At 36.6% G+C, this 15,844-nt stretch overlaps 1 protein-coding gene across 4 annotated transcripts in view; it reads left to right on the top strand.

The window, feature by feature from the left end:
* Window positions 1–15,844, top strand: part of RPS6KC1 (ribosomal protein S6 kinase C1) — a 204,114-nt gene that overhangs the window by 183,543 nt on the left and 4,727 nt on the right. For all 4 annotated transcript variants that reach the window (XM_027565622.1, XM_027565620.1, XM_027565624.1 and 1 more), the window contains 2 exons: window positions 6,120–6,202; window positions 7,266–7,361. In XM_027565622.1, the coding sequence (XP_027421423.1) occupies window positions 6,120–6,202; window positions 7,266–7,361 (179 nt within the window). The remainder of the gene's footprint in view (window positions 1–6,119; window positions 6,203–7,265; window positions 7,362–15,844) is intronic.

The following is a 15,844-nucleotide window of genomic DNA, read 5'->3' as shown; positions in this document are numbered from 1 at the left end:
ACTTTGCATCTTTCCCTTCTCTTCTGATACACATAGAGATATTTTTTTTGTCTCCTGAGTCCAGGGTTTCTGCTTTTTTTTACTTTTCTGGAGTGAGGCTGCTTATAACACAGTTTTGGGGTCAGGTTAACACTATTGTTTTTGATTGTAAGAAGGAGACAGTAAACTCTGACTGTCATGAGGACTATAAAACTCTTATTCTATGTTTTAGCGAGCCTTTTGACAATATGGGTTACTAAAGCAGCATTATTTTTCTGAAAAATATCCTAGCTTGTTGAAGTGTTCTGTGAGTTAAACATGAGTGAAACAGAGGTAAACAATTTTTATGTTGTGATATCTTTATTGTTTTATTTAAACTTGTTTTATTTGTGAATTTTGGTAGTTTGAATCATTAGTGTGAATCAGTGAGATTTTATTTTGTTAGGATATGAGAATTGATAGGGCTAAAGTGGGAGTTCTAGAATTTTACTAAGGAGTTTTGCTGTCCTTCAAAAATTTGGATGAGTTGAAATCTAATCTGGAGCTGAGTTTGTGTCTCTACTACATTAAATGATGATAGCGGTTAGATTTAGTGACACTGATTGATTTTGCTCACCATCAGGTCTCAGGGGAAGGGAAGAGTCACTGTGGAGAAAAAGGAGAAGAAAGACTGGAATGCTGGCTCTTTTTAGCATAATCCCACTCTTTGGGCGTCTTAGGTTAATGGAGGGAGAAGTTATAAGAAAGGCTCATGAGTGCTTTTGAAAACACTTTCAGCATCATAAAATTACAGGTAGAAAGAGTGTTAGAAGTCTGGCTGTCCTCATTTTCAGAGAAGCTGAAATACCCAGCCAGACTCAAACAGCAGCAGAACTAGACCCATCGGTACATTTCTTTGATTGGAAGACAAAAATCCAGCATCCTTTGATATCACTATCTCTTTTTGAGTTTTCGTGGGAATAACCTGAGAATTTGTTTGTTTCCGTAGGAATTAGTGTACTTCCTCCCCCCCGACCCCGACCCCCATCACTTTGGTTAATGCCTGTAGCCCTGCTGTACTTATGGAGACTGGGGAGACTGCTCAACCACCCTGGAAACTGCAAATACAGAATGTAGTGTCGGGGGAGGGGTCCGCGTGGAAACTCAACACATTGGGTTTTATAGGGAAGATATTTTGAAAATTGACAAAGCAGTGGTAGAATTTATCCTTTAAATTTTTTGTTTTCTGCTCCCCCCACCGCCCCAGAGATTTAAAAAATTCAAGGTGGGAGTTTAAAGGAATTTCTCAGCTTTAACTACATTATACTTTAAAAGAGTGTAAGAGTATAAGAGCTTTTAAAAGAAGCCTCACAGATTTATTTGATATTTCTTTATATTCTCTGTGTTTGACTTTAGATATACATACCTATTCACCTTGTGTTTGTAGTAGCTATCACGTAGCTTTATATATGAATCGGCACTCTTGTTTAATGCTTGAAATTTTGTATAGACTTTACAAATAAGCAGTCTTAGAATATTAGTTTTGACAATTGCACAACCTCAGTCTTCTTTTTGGCAATGAGATTTCAGAGTGTATCTTTAAAATTTTAATCTTAAGAATTATTGAATGTTAAAGAATTTCAAAAAGACAACCAAAATATTTTATTCTGATTATTAAAAGAAAGTGAGATTCTGTTTTAAAACCCTAAAGGAGAAATTTTACAACTCTCTTAACATTTACATTTTCTTAGCCGTTGGGAAGTTCTTTGTATCTTATTGTTGTAGTTCAGAGTTATCTGTTAAAATCAAGGACAGTTGGTTATGATGTCAGTTTCACATTAATTAATGAATCCCTGCTTAATATAAACTCATTTTGAAGTAGTTCAAGCTGCATTGTTAAGGGGATGGATTTAAAATTGTTTAGTGTCTTTTTCCAGGTTTCCATGAGAAAAAAAGTTAACTTTCCAAAGTTGCTGTCTTTATTTATTAGTCCAGTCAGATTCAAGATGAAATTCAGCCTAGCTGCCTCCGATTTTCAGGAGCACGTTTCTTAGATGGGGTTCAGTCGTTCCTTTAGGCTCAAGTGCTTTAGAAATCCCGCTTAACCAGTGGTGCCAAGGGGTGAGGGGAGGAAAGCGAGAGTTAGGGGAGGGGAAAAGAAGCAGGCTGTTTGTGGAAGAAGGAAGAGGGGAAGGTCAAGGAAAGATGGAAGAAGAAACGGGGAGTAGATGAAGTAGACTAAGGTTGATGGCGCTAGAGTGTCGCCAGCGGCCCCACGAGGTGCCGTGTAGCGCATCCTGGACTGTACAGTGAGCCCACTGAAGATGGGAAGTGCGTTGGCTTTAGGGCCTGTCTGGGTCTCTGGCTACTGGCTCTGTTGTCTCACGTTCAGACTGAGGCTCGTTTTGAAGCACTATGTTGGTTGTTACCTACCTATTAAGGACTCGGGCAGAAAATTGTGAGAGATTTCAAAGCAGCATAAAAACCAGTGAGCCTTGTTCTTAGACGCCTTAGTTTAGCGAGGTTGCAGAAAACCAATAGAGACATAGCACCTTGTCTGTCTCCGGAAGTGCCTCTCAAACTTTTCTGTCCAGGTATTTCTGACTGTAGAGGAGGTATGAAATGGGGACCTCTGAGACTAGTCATATGATCCTGATGTTGCTTTGAAGTCTTTTTATCTTGCAGATCCATGCAAGGATTACATTCTGTTCCATGATGGGTCTGTGTTTCTTTTAATAATAAAACAACATCCTGCCCCCTCCCATACATAAAAATCTTTGATGCTCAGGAAGATGCACTATGCTTATGGTAGCATCAAGGAGCCCCCCTGCCCCCCCCCCGACACACACGTGGTAACACGTTTCACCCCCAGTCGCCTTCCTAGCAGTGATCTGGGAAGCAGGCAAACACATAGTGTTTGATTGTCTAGGCTGCACGGGTGATGGCACTTTGGACCTTAGCTGAATTTGAAAGGTCCCTTTATAAGTTGTATTAGCCATTGATTACCTTGCCAAGACTTACCCCAGTGACCCTTCGCTCAGTTGTGACAGGAAACCTTTGTGAGCGAGGCTTGGGGTGTGATTCTAGTCTAGAGCTCCTCAGGGCATGTTGTTAGACCCTACAACACATGTCTGATTTTCACAACTTAATCTGAGCTGACGGGATCAGGTGTTCCCCCTTTCCCTGAACACACAAATATAGTATTCTTTCTCCTTCAAAGTCTTTCTACCCAAGGAACTTCTCCATAAGGATGCTTGGAAATGTTAAATAATTCGTGTAAAATGTTAAACACGGTTCCTTACATATAGTAAGCAGTCAGCAGATGTTAGCTATTGTTTTATTGTTGCAACTATCATTATTGCAATACATGCCCACTAGCAACATTCATACACAGAAAGTTAGACTTGGAGGTGCCACATTCAAAACACATGGCTAGTCATTAACTTGGGGTCTTGAGTTGTGAGCATGTAACACCTTTATAAAAGTAAGGAGTATATAGTACTTGCTATATGATTAAAGAAAATGACATAACATATTCTTGAGCAAGGTATTTAAAAAGAAATCCATTAACCCTGCCAGGGGGGAAACTGACTTTAGCTTCACATCATTTAGCAACATAGTAAGTACATAGAGTTCTGCAGAGCAATAGGGCCTAGCAGGGGACCTAGTTTGTACTGCTTGTAAGTGTTGGTTTGAATGAATCAAATACATTGAGACCTCATTATGGAGACCTGAATGTATACATGCCTGGTTAAGCAAGACATTTGAATGTTACTGAATGTTTAGTGAGAAAGAGAAGCCATTTTAGAATTTTGAATAGGTAAGTGATACAATCCATTGCCTGCTGTAGGCTAGAGGGAAATGTGCAAAAGGTTATATATGATGACAGGGCTGTGGTAAGTTTCTTCTACTTCCCAAACGTTTCTAAGAACACACATCCTTTCCAAAGTTTCTAGAGCACTCTTCTGAAGGTGGTGGTGGCTCTCTGTGTGGATGTTGGGAATGGCGGTGGGGGTAGTGTATTTGAATCTGGGAGGGGTAGTGTAAGTACTTTGAATGAGAGCCCCCAAGGAATGGTCCCTCAAGAAAATCTCCTTCAGGAAATCCATGTCAGAATTGTAGATTATACAGCTAAATTTAACCTAGGGGCCCTCAGATCTAATCCTCATGTTAGGATGAGATCAAGTGAATTCCTCAAGGTTCTTAGGCCAGGACTCTTGATTCCTAGTCCTCTACTGTCTCAAATAATATAACACGTTAAAGTAGAGGATAGCTTCTCAGTCTTTTGGCTAAGTTTAAGTGTAACATTGTAGAGCAAACTGTAGGCAGATAGATTCTTAGGGAGGACTGACCTATAATAGCTTCATCTTTCCTGCTCCAACAAGCCTGAATGAAGTTTTCATGTCATTTCACTATATGTTTAAAATCATACCACTTAGATATTCGTGTAGGTTAGTAAGTATAGAATGAAAATAAAGATCTCACCATCCCAGAGGCAAAAACTAAAACATTTTGTTGTATTTTCGCTCCAGTCTCTTAAAAAAAAAATACATATTTTTAAAATTAAGATTCTATTGTTTTATAGCTTGTTTTTTAAAATTTAACGTATCCAGACATTTACTTACATACTTCAACCTTGTGTGAATACATCATTTAAAATGCTTACGTAGTAATGTTCCATTGATGTGCCAATATATGTGTAACTGACCCTTTGCTGTCAGATAGTAAGGTAGTTCTAAGTTTTTCAAACAAATTGGCTATTTCATGAATGCAAAGGGCTCTCAGGGGATTAGGAGACTTTTGGTCATTCACACAGTAATTTGAGTTGGTTAAATATCTGTGTTTTCTTCTTACCACCTAGCTGAGAGCAGCTGAGTTAGAGAATAGAGGTTGTCATTTGGTGGGTCGCACCACCGGGGGAGAAAAGACTGCGTGGGAGCTAGTGTGGAGGGCGTAGTTGAACGTGGGCCTTTAGCAACCCAGAATGGGGTAGGGATACGGAAGAAGGTTGCTGCAGTGGAATAATTTCAGTATTCTGCATAGAAATGGCTCTTTTTCTGATGCCTGTGACCTTTAAGACTTAAAACTCAAGCTGTATTACAAGTCTTTTTGATTTTCCAACATAGTAGATTCACTTAGTATCCGTTAAAAGACTGGGCACCTGAGCACCTCTTCCACTTATTATTATTGTCCAAGTTCCAACCTAACTACTTACAAAGCCTTTTCAACATGATTATTGTGAGTTGTGGGCTACCTGCAGACAAATAATCAAGCATGTTTTATCAGTCTAATGGAAATGAAAGGGCAGATATATTCAGGCTTAGGGACTAGTTGGATCTTATTAGGAAAGGACAAGAAGACATCAAAACATGAGTTAGCTAAAAACCTCAAAAATGGTGAAATGAGGAGTTATTGCTGATTTACGGAGAAACCTGAAAGATTACACCTGAAAACGATTACATTTCAGGAACTTGTGCTGGTGAGAGAGAGGGATAACACAGATAAACTGTAATTTGGAGATACTCTAAAAGCCTTTACCTTAGCCAGTAGTTTCAGTTGTGGCTTAAGACACCGTGTCTGTCTGTACTTCTGAATAACAAGTTTGCATTTCACATGCTCCTTTAGTTGAAAACAGTTGATTATATAGGAGAGGGGTGATACTATAAACTGGGTCTTAGTTCTGCTGCTGATTTACTGTATGACATTGGACAAGACATTTCACCTTTCTGGTTTCTGTAACTCAAAGGATAATTAATACTGGTTTAGATAATTTTCGAAGTTCCTTCTGAAACCTAGAGTCTTTATTTCTAAAACAAAAAATGACCTCTGAGATAGAGTTGACTGTATATTCTCAAATTTGAAAAATTAAGCAAAATGCTGATCTAGTAGATTCATGTAACTTTTAAGTATAGCATCTTGAAGGTGTCCCTCTATCAACTAAAGAACAAATGTCTCAGTTTAATATATGACTGCATAGGAAAAAAAAATGCAACCACAGTAGGTGACCAAAGGGATAAGTAACTTTCAGGAATTTTGAAAGCCCAGTAGTATTTAGTATGTGCTCTCTCAGCATTAAAAAGGTCACCTTGCTAATACATGTTAATTTTGAGAGTTTAATTGACCTTTGGAATTTTAATATCAACCTTTTTTGGTGTGTTTAGAGGTTGGAGCAATCACGGAAGAAACTGAAGCCTGTGATTGGTGGAGTTTGGGTGCTGTCCTCTTTGAACTTCTCACTGGCAAGGTAAGCAGTGACCTGGAGGTTTAATAAGTTTATCCAGATGCTACCTTGATTTCAAATTGAGAATATTTAGCCTTTGCCTTTAGTTTTTAGGTTGGGGACTAAGTAAGAAAACCTTGATATCAAAAGGGATGGGACACCAGAAAAATGCAAATTTATCAAGATTCCAGAGGTTTTAAAAAGCAGAATTGTATTACATTGAATAAATTGATAGTAAAATTCTGTTATGTCACAGTGTCAGTACATAGCGAGATAGAAGACTAGACATTCTTTCTCTTCCTTTTCTGCGATTCAGTTTTAACAGAGTTAAACCTGTAAGGGTTGTGTAAGGATTTGTTAGAATTCTCTGTTTTAAACACCTGTCTGAAATCAGGAGGGAATTATCACTTTAGAAAATTAATGTAGATATTAAAGGTAGCATGATTTTTTTTCTCAACACTTAATTTTTCCATTCTGTTCTGTCTTAAGTACAGAATTCATACTCTTTCTGATCAATAATGTTTAAGTAAGATATTTGAGGTTAATAGATTCTAATAGAGTATTGTGCAAATTGCCTCCTGGGACCAAAATAGAAGAAATGAACAATCATACCTTTGTAAGCAGCCATCTACCTTAAATATGTAGTTAATACTGAGCTCCTAACATTGTTGTGAAATATACAAATCACCTATAGATGTTAATACATCTGAGCCATAAGGTGCTATACATATATAAAACATTATTATTAACAAATTCTCGACTTTGGACGTTTTTAAGAACATTAAAAAATTTCCAAGATACCGAGTCCTGTTTTAAGTTTTGGCTGTAATGGAATCTTTCTATTATGGACCATTTTCTTTATATCTAAGGGAAAATGGCAAGTGGCATAGCTTATGATGTGATTATGCTGACTGCCTTTTTTCCAGTTAGAAGTTCTTTAGGCTCATAGCCTTTGTCCTAGACTGCTTAGAGGGCACTGCGGCTAGGGTGATTGTTGAGCTGTCTGTATTTGCTGTCTGTAAACCCTGTGATGGAACAGAATATGATGTTATTTCGGATAAGAAGTGTATGTGATTGATTGTTTCAGACTCTGGTTGAGTGCCATCCAGCAGGAATAAATACTCACACCACTTTGAACATGCCAGAATGTGTCTCTGAAGAGGCTCGCTCACTCATTCAACAGGTAATTTAATTGACCTATTGGCCAAGTATATCAACCATGCAAATTGGCAGAGCCCACAGCTCTAAAACCTTAAAGAAATTAGTTTTGGGCAAGAAGGACCCATTGTAATTACACGTTCAGAACTAGTACTGTGTATCTTTAGGCTTCTGTTATAATCTAAGTATTGGTGATGTCAGAACAGTTAAAAGTTGTATTTTATTTATTTTTTTATTTCTGAAATCCAGGCTAATGTTTAGTCAATTCCATATATCTGTATGGGGGCTTCCCTGGTGGCTCAGAGGTTAAAGCATCTGCCCGCAATGTGGGAGACCTGGGTTCAATCCCTGGGTTGGGAAGATCCCCTGGAGAAGGAAATGGCAACCCACTCCAGTACTTTTGCCTGGAGAATCCCATGGAGGGAAGAGCCTGGTAAGCTACAGTCCACAGGATTGCAAAGAGTCGGACACGGCTGAGCTACTTCACTTCACTTCACATATATCTGTGTAGACGTGAGATTTAAGTATTGCTTTTAAGCCTGTCTGTAGCTGCTTTATATTTTGTAACCATATATGAATGGCTCCTTTTTTCCTTTTTTTTTTTTAAAGTTATTGAAGTGTTTATTCCTTAGAGCTAGTCTCGACATTTCATAAATGGCTATTTTAAATCTTTAATTCATATTGATAAGCTTAAGAATTGGCTGGTTGGGAGAGAAATGGTAGAAAATCTTGCCAAGTTAAATCACTTTAGGTCCAGTCATGGAACTTGAATATTGCTGTCAGTTAGTGTATTTCTGGTGGCTTTGAAAAAAGAGACTATTGATAATTAAAGTTTGGTATACCAGAGGTAGGCTTACTCTAGTGAGCTCCTTAAATTGATTCCCTACATTTAAAATGCTTGTCTAGCTTTATGGTAGACTCACCACAGATCAGCAAGAATTGTCAGAACTGTGATCCCTTACACTTTTGGGAAAATATCAATGGAAAACTTATTTGAAAAAGATCAAGAACCAAAATTTTTGTTTAATGAAACACAAATTATTTTTAAATCAGGGAAAGCAAAATTTGTAAAAAAAAAAAAAAAAAAAGAAGAGGAAAAAAAAGAGGAGGGGATAATATATTAAGAAAAGATTTACCTAGTATTTTCTTAGGCAGTGATTTTGGTTCCATTCAGCAAATATATATAAAGGCATGGTGTCATAAGCTGCAAACCTGAGACTCACAAATAGCTATATCACAGATGGATTTGGTAAAGGCTATCAGAGCGGTTTAAAAAATACTTTGGCAAGTCAGGATAAAGAGATGTTATAACTGATGCAGTGGTGGTGGTGGGGAAGGTTTTGTGTAGTGAGTGTTATTTTTGTGGAGCCTTAGCCAGAATTTTGGCATTGGAAGGTTAGATGTGGGGGAATAGCTAGGAGGGATGAAAAGTTTGAATGAAGGCAAGGACTGAGTCAGAAAGACTCATTTGGGAAATCAAAAGTTTGGTTTATCTAGAGTACAGGGAGAATATAGGGATGAGTAACAGTAGTAAATGAGTGTGGAAAGAGAAGCTGGGATTCTCTTATCATAAATACCAAAAGAGAATGATAGTATTTAATTCAGTAAAAAATTGAGATTTGAAGTTTTTGTGCACAAAGAGTGAAAGGATCAGAGTTGTGCTTCAGGAAGATTCATTTGTCCAGAGTATGTAAAATACAAAGAAACATAATTAGGTTGAAAATAGTGAGATGAGAGTACCCTGAGCACTTTGTACAAGGATTAAGAGGTAATGTAAAGATTCATAAAGCATTTCATTCTAATGGAGAGAAAGGACAGCTCTTCCTCTATTTTCCTCTTTTTGTTGTGGAACAGCAAGGTAAATTCAAAGTATTTTTTTTGTCTATTAATTTAAGGAGGGCTAGCGGCAACCCACTCCAGTGTTCTTGCCTGGAGAATCCCAGGGACGGGGGAGCCTGATGGGCTGCCGTCTATGGGGTCGCACAGAGTTGGACACGACTGAAGCGACTTAGCAGCAGCAGCAGCAGCAGCAGCAGCAGCAACTGCTTTTGTTTGTTTCTCTTTCTTAAAGAAGTAGTCATCATGACAAATACTGAGAATAGAATTCCCCACATTAATTAATAAACATCTGCTGCTCCTGTCTATCAGAATTTATATTGTAAGGAGTCTGAGCTTAAGATATGTTAAGTTCCCCTATACAGATGTGTACATATCTTATATAGTATACTTATATAGTATATAAGTATATATATATATATATCTTATAGTATATAAGTATATTTATATAGTAAAGCAGCATTCTGTCCCTGGCCTGCCTAAGGAAACTACCACTCACGTTAAGGAAACATCGTCAGGAAAGGGAAAAGAGGTCTCTTGGCATGATTAGCAATCTGTCATTTTGACTTTCCTCTTCCACTACCTCACAGTTCATAGAGGTTATTTTAAAAAATCATCAAACAATTTATATGGAAAGAATTAGTCCACTTTGAGGAGATTTTCCTCTCTTTGGTCTTTTTAGCTGCTTGCTTTCTTCTAGAGTTCATAATTCCCTGTACCCATGGTCTAGTCATCCCAGTCCAAGTGAATGGTGCTAAAGTAAGCGAAGTTACATTTTGAATGCAATTTACAAAATATATATTTACAATTTACAGATGCTCAGAGCATGTATGTTTGTACTTCACAGTGTACATTTAGTTCTTTATGACACAATTGCTTTGTCAGTTGAAAGATAGTATATGAGAAACAAATTTCTGTGCTTCCATTGCTCAGCTTTATTGTCTGTTCTTTAAGAGAAAGGAAGTTGGCAGAGACTGTCTTGTTTTTGCCACTGGTCAACACATTCTCTTAGCAGAACAATCTTTGTGAAATCTCTCAGAAGATCTGGGATAGTATTAATATTTTAAATGGCAGAATAAGCAAGACAGTCATGGGTGAAACAGTTATATTTTTGCCTATGGATTTATACTTACAAGTTTATGAAGAGTTCACGAACTAAGGTAAATTGACTTTCATAAAAGTCAAAATATGAACTTTCATTGGAATTTCATAATGAGGTCATGGTTTGGAGAGAATGGGGGTGGAAAAACCAATTGTAACAAGAAAGAGAGAACTTACATGTTTACATATTTGCCAAAATATTAAAAAGATGCTATAGTTATAGTTAATTCTTACCAATGTGTGGTATTTTAGTTTTATATTCAAATGTTTGATGCCTTCCACATCTCAATCAATAGATATGAATTGTCTGATTCTGAAAATGGATTTGCTATGTTAGAATATTCTTAGATGTTTGTTTTATAATAGCAGCTTTTCTCTTAACACACCTTAGCAACTTCTAATATAAAAATTCTTTGTACTCAGTACACTTTAATAAAAAGTCATTTTGAATGCTGGATACAGTAATTTCAAGTGAAAAGACAGAGTACAGTCTTTTGAAATGTATACTTCACTGCCCTTGTGGATTTGGTAATATCAAAGTAAAGTAATAGATTCTTGGCATTTGCAGATCACACACTCATAAGGCAGTGTGATGCTCTGGTTAACAGCATGGCTTCTGGAGACTTAGTACCTGAATTCAGATCGTATCCTTGCTGTCTACTGCCTAATATGACCTTAAACAAGTTTCTATCTTCTCATCTATAAAACAGAGATAATTATAGTAACTATTCATAGAGGTGTTGTGAGTTCAATGAACTAATTTATACAAGGCAATTAGAATAATGCCTAGTACACAGTAAGTGTCACATAAATATTTTGTATTATTATTATTGATAGAGTAGCACTGAGAGCTCATGACATGTAGTAATTTATAGTTTGATGAAGTATGTATTTGAATTATAGTATAGGGTTGCCAGTGTAAGAGTGAGGCTACTGCTGGTGATATATGTTGAAAAGGTCTAGAAAAGTACTGGATTGGCACCCAATAGGAAATCAACTGATATTTTTATATAAATAATTAAGTTAATGATTAGTGAATGAAAGAAAAAAATAGAAATAAAGGAAAAAGAAGAAACAAACGTGTAGGTTTAATTTGAGTATTGGGGTTTCCTACAGTTGTGGAACCATTAATGTAATCATCCAGATATTTTATTCCAGTTGACTAAATTCTGAAGAACAAAATTATATGCTTTAGGGATATTCTCAGATGCGAATGACTAGCCATATATGAGAAGGTTGGAAAGTTCTCTTCTCAAAAAAGGAAATTATAAAGTTGGACAGACTTGGCAGCCCTTTTCAATCACTAGTTGGCCCCTAAGCTATGCAGGCACAGGAGTGACCCTTAGGAAACCAAGCTTAAAAATGAAAATATAAAACTTGGCTGATTCATGTTGATGTTTGACAGAAAACAAAAACATTTTGTAAAGCAATTATCATTCAATTGAAAAATAAATAAGTTAAAAAACTAAAAAAAAAAAAAGAAAAAAAAATGAGTAAGTCTGTCAACCTCTGCTTATTATAGTTGGAGGTGGGGGTGGGGGAAAGCAGATTTACAAATCTAGCTGGAAAAAAGTTACCAAACAAAGAATAAACAGCAATGATAACCATCTTCATGGAAAAAATGACTCTAGAGTCACTAAAATATATTGTCTAAGATGTCTCATTTTCAGCAAAATGTTGTAAGATATTCATAGAAACAAAATAGGCAGAGAAAAAAAGCAGTCAATAGAAGTTGCTCTTGGGTGTCCCGAGATTTTGGATATAGTGAAGACTTCAAAGCAGTTATTATAGTTATATTCAAAGAACTAAAGGAATCTGTGTATAAATAACTTAAAGGAGGACTTCCCTGGTGTTACAGTGGATAGGAATCTGCCTACCAATGCTGGGGACACAGATTCGATTCCTGGTCCAGAAAGATTCCACATGCCATGGAGCAGCTAAGCTTGTGCACCACAGCTACCGAGCCTGCAGTCTAGAGCCTGCGTGCTGCAGCTACTGAAGCCCGTGCGCCTAGAACCTGTGCTCCACAAGAGAAGTCACCGCAGTGAGAAGCTCGTGTACCACGACAAAGGGAGTAGCCCCTGCTTGCTGCAGAAAGAGAGCCCGCATGCAGCAACAAAGACCCAGAACAACCAAAAATAATTAATTGAAAAAGAATTAAAGGAAATTAAGACAATAATGAATCAATAAATAAAGATTCTCAATGATATTTAAATCTTATTTTTTTTAAAAAAGAGCCAAATAGAAATTCTCAAGTTGAAAAGTACAATAATTGAAATGAAGACTTAAATAGGTGAAAAAAATTCCCTGGAGCATCTCAACAGCAAATTTTAGATAGATAAAGGAAAAGTCAAAGAACTTGAAGACCAGGATGATAGTAATTATTCAATTTGAAAACAGATTAAAAATGTTTGAAGAAAAATGAACAGGGATATGGAGACCTGTAAGATGATATTAAATACACCAAAATACATATAATGGGAGTTCCAGAAAGAGAGAACATAGAGAAAAGGGCAGCAAAAAATGTTTAAGACATAATAGCTAAAAGCGTCACAAATTTGATGAAGAACATTAAAATGCATTCGAGAAGCTTAGTGGACATTAAGTTGGAAAATACAGAGAGATCCACATAGGGATATTTCATCTTTCAATTGTTGAAAGACAAAAACAATTTGAAAATTTTGAAAGCAGCCAAGAACAACTTGTATTCAAAGGAACATTGATGTCTAACTTCTTATCAGAAACAATGGAAGACAAGTTAGTGGAAAGGCATATTTAAAGTGTTAAAAGGAAGTAATTTTCAGCCAAGAATTCCTTATCCAGCAAAATTATCCTTCAAAAAATAAAAATGAAATAAATAAATTTCCAAGTAAAGACAGAGCATTCATTCCTAGCAAACCTGTCTTATGAGGAATAACACAGGAAGTCCTTAGGCTGAAAGTTACCATATAGTGACTTGAATTCATAGAAATGAAGACTGTTAGAAAGATAAATATGAGTTAATAGAGAAGACTAAATATGTTTTTTTTCTCATTTCTCTGCTCAACTTCTTTTAAAAAACATAAGGTTGAACAAAGCAATATTTATAACACTATGCTGGTTGGTTTATAACACATGTAATATATAGTATTTAATGACTATGTAGTATTTAATGACATATGGATATAATATACAGTATTTAGGGCTTCTCTGGTGGCTCAGTGGTGAAGAATCTGCCTACCAATGCAGGAGACTTGGGTTCAGTCCTGGGGTTGGCAAGATCCCCTGGAAAAGGAAATGGCAACCCATTTTAATATTCTTGCCTGGAAAATCCCATGGACAGGGGAGCCTGGTGGACTGTACTCCTTGGGGTCACCAAAGAGTCACACGTGACTTAGCGACTAAACAGCAACAACAGTGCAGTACTTAAGACAAAGGAAGGCAGAAGGAATAGAACCATCGTGGAGCAAAATTTCTTCGTTTCACTGGAAGAAGTAAATAAGTATTAATCTGAAGTGAAGTGAAAGTGAAGTCACTCAGTCGTGTCCGACTCTTTGCAACCCCATAGACTGTAGCCTACCAGGCTCCTCTGTCCATGGGATTTTCCAGGCAATAGTACTGGAGTGGATTGCCATTAATCTGAAATAGACTGTGATAAATTAAGAAGCATATTATAATCTTGATAGCAACCACTCAAAAAATAGTAAGTTAATAGAGGAACTGAAACAGTACAGTAGAAAGTGTTTGGCACAGAACAAGGCAGTAAAGAGGAATAGCAAAGGCAGTAACTGGAGAAGGCATAGCGAAATGGCAAATGTGAACTCACCGTGTCATTCAGTGTGAACCTCTAAGCACGTGAAGCGAAAGACAAAGATTGTTCACTGGATAAAAAAGATCCAGTTATCAGTGTATGAGAGGCATGCTTGAATTAATAAACACAAATAGGTTGAAAGAAAAAGGGTGGGAAAAGATAAACAATGCAAACAGTGACCACAAGAGAGATGAAGTGGTTTTATTAAATAACCAGATAAATATTACATTTATTTTAATTTATTAATTAAATAAAAATTAATTAATTTATTTAATTAACCAAATTAAATATCAGATAAAATAGATGTGAAAATGAGACTTATCAGAGACTAAGATTTTTTATAATGATGAGAGGATCAATACAAAGAAAGATATAACAATTATAAATGTATATGTTCTAATAACACCTTCAAAACATATGAAGCTAAGTCCTATTTTGAAGGAAAAATAGATATTCCAATAATAAATGGAGGCTTCAATACCCTATTCATGATAATTGATAGAAAATCAGCAAGGATATAGAGAAGACTTGAACAACACTATCAAACAACTCTGACATGTATAGAACAATGATTGTAGAATACATTCTTATCACATGCACACGGAATATTGTCTGTGATAGATCATTTGCTATGCCATAAAACAAGTTTCAGTATTTGAAAGACTTGAAATCACATAGCATACACTGACTGTAACAATTTTTTGTTAGAAATCATCAACAGAAAGAGATCTGGTGAGTCCATAACAGGTGTTTGGAAATTAAACAACACACTTCTTAAATAGCCTGAGTCAAAGAAGAAATCCCAAGAAAAGCCATAAAATGTTTTTAATGGAATGAAAACAGATCCACAGTATATCAAAATTTACAGGATGCAGGTACATCAGTTCTTGAGAAAAATGTATGGCTTTAGAAATCTCTATAGGAAAATAATGGTCTCAAATGAAAATCTCACCTTGTAATTGAGGAAACTAGAAAGATAAAAAGCATTTTGTAAAAAGCAAAATAAATCCAAAACAAGCAGAAATCAGTGAAGAGAAAATCTTCATTGGCTAGAAGATAAAAATAAGAGACAAATTAAATCTCAGGTTGGTTCTTTGAAAAGATTAGCAAAATTGGGAAATGTTTAGCTGACTTCAGAAATGAGTATTTTAAAAAGGTAAGGGAAGGGCTGCCATATGACCCAGCAATCCCACTGCTGGGCATTCACACCAAGGAAAGCAAAATTGAAAGAGACACATGTACCCCGATGTTCATCACAGCACTGTTTATAATAGCCAGGACATAGAAGCAACCTAGATGTCTGTCCACAGACGAATGGATAAGAAAGTTGTGGTACATATACACAATGGAATATTATTCAGCTATTAAAAAGAATGCATTTGAATCAGTTCTAATGAGGTGGATGAACTGGAGCCTATTATACAGAGTGAAATAAGCCAGAAAGAAAAACACCAATACAATATATTAACGCATATGTATGGAATTTAGAAAGATGGTCACAATGACCCTATATGCGAGATAGCAAAAGAGACACAGAGATAAAGAACAGACTTTTGGGCTCTGTAGGAGAAGGCGAGGGTGAGATGATTTGAGAGAATAGCATTGAAACATGTATTTTACTATATGTGAAATAGATCGCCAGTCCACATTCAATGCATGAGACAGGGCGCTCAGGGCTGGTGCACTGGGATGACCCTGAGGGATGGGATGGGGAGGGAGGTGGGAGAGGGGTTCAGGATGGGGGACGCCTGTACACCTGTGGCTGATTTGTGTTGATGTAT

This window comes from Bos indicus x Bos taurus, chromosome 16, assembly GCF_003369695.1.
Source record: "Bos indicus x Bos taurus breed Angus x Brahman F1 hybrid chromosome 16, Bos_hybrid_MaternalHap_v2.0, whole genome shotgun sequence".
NCBI classification, from domain to species: Eukaryota; Metazoa; Chordata; class Mammalia; order Artiodactyla; family Bovidae; genus Bos; species Bos indicus x Bos taurus.
The sequence above is the reverse complement of the archived record's forward strand: the minus strand, read 5'-3'. Positions and strand labels throughout refer to the sequence as shown.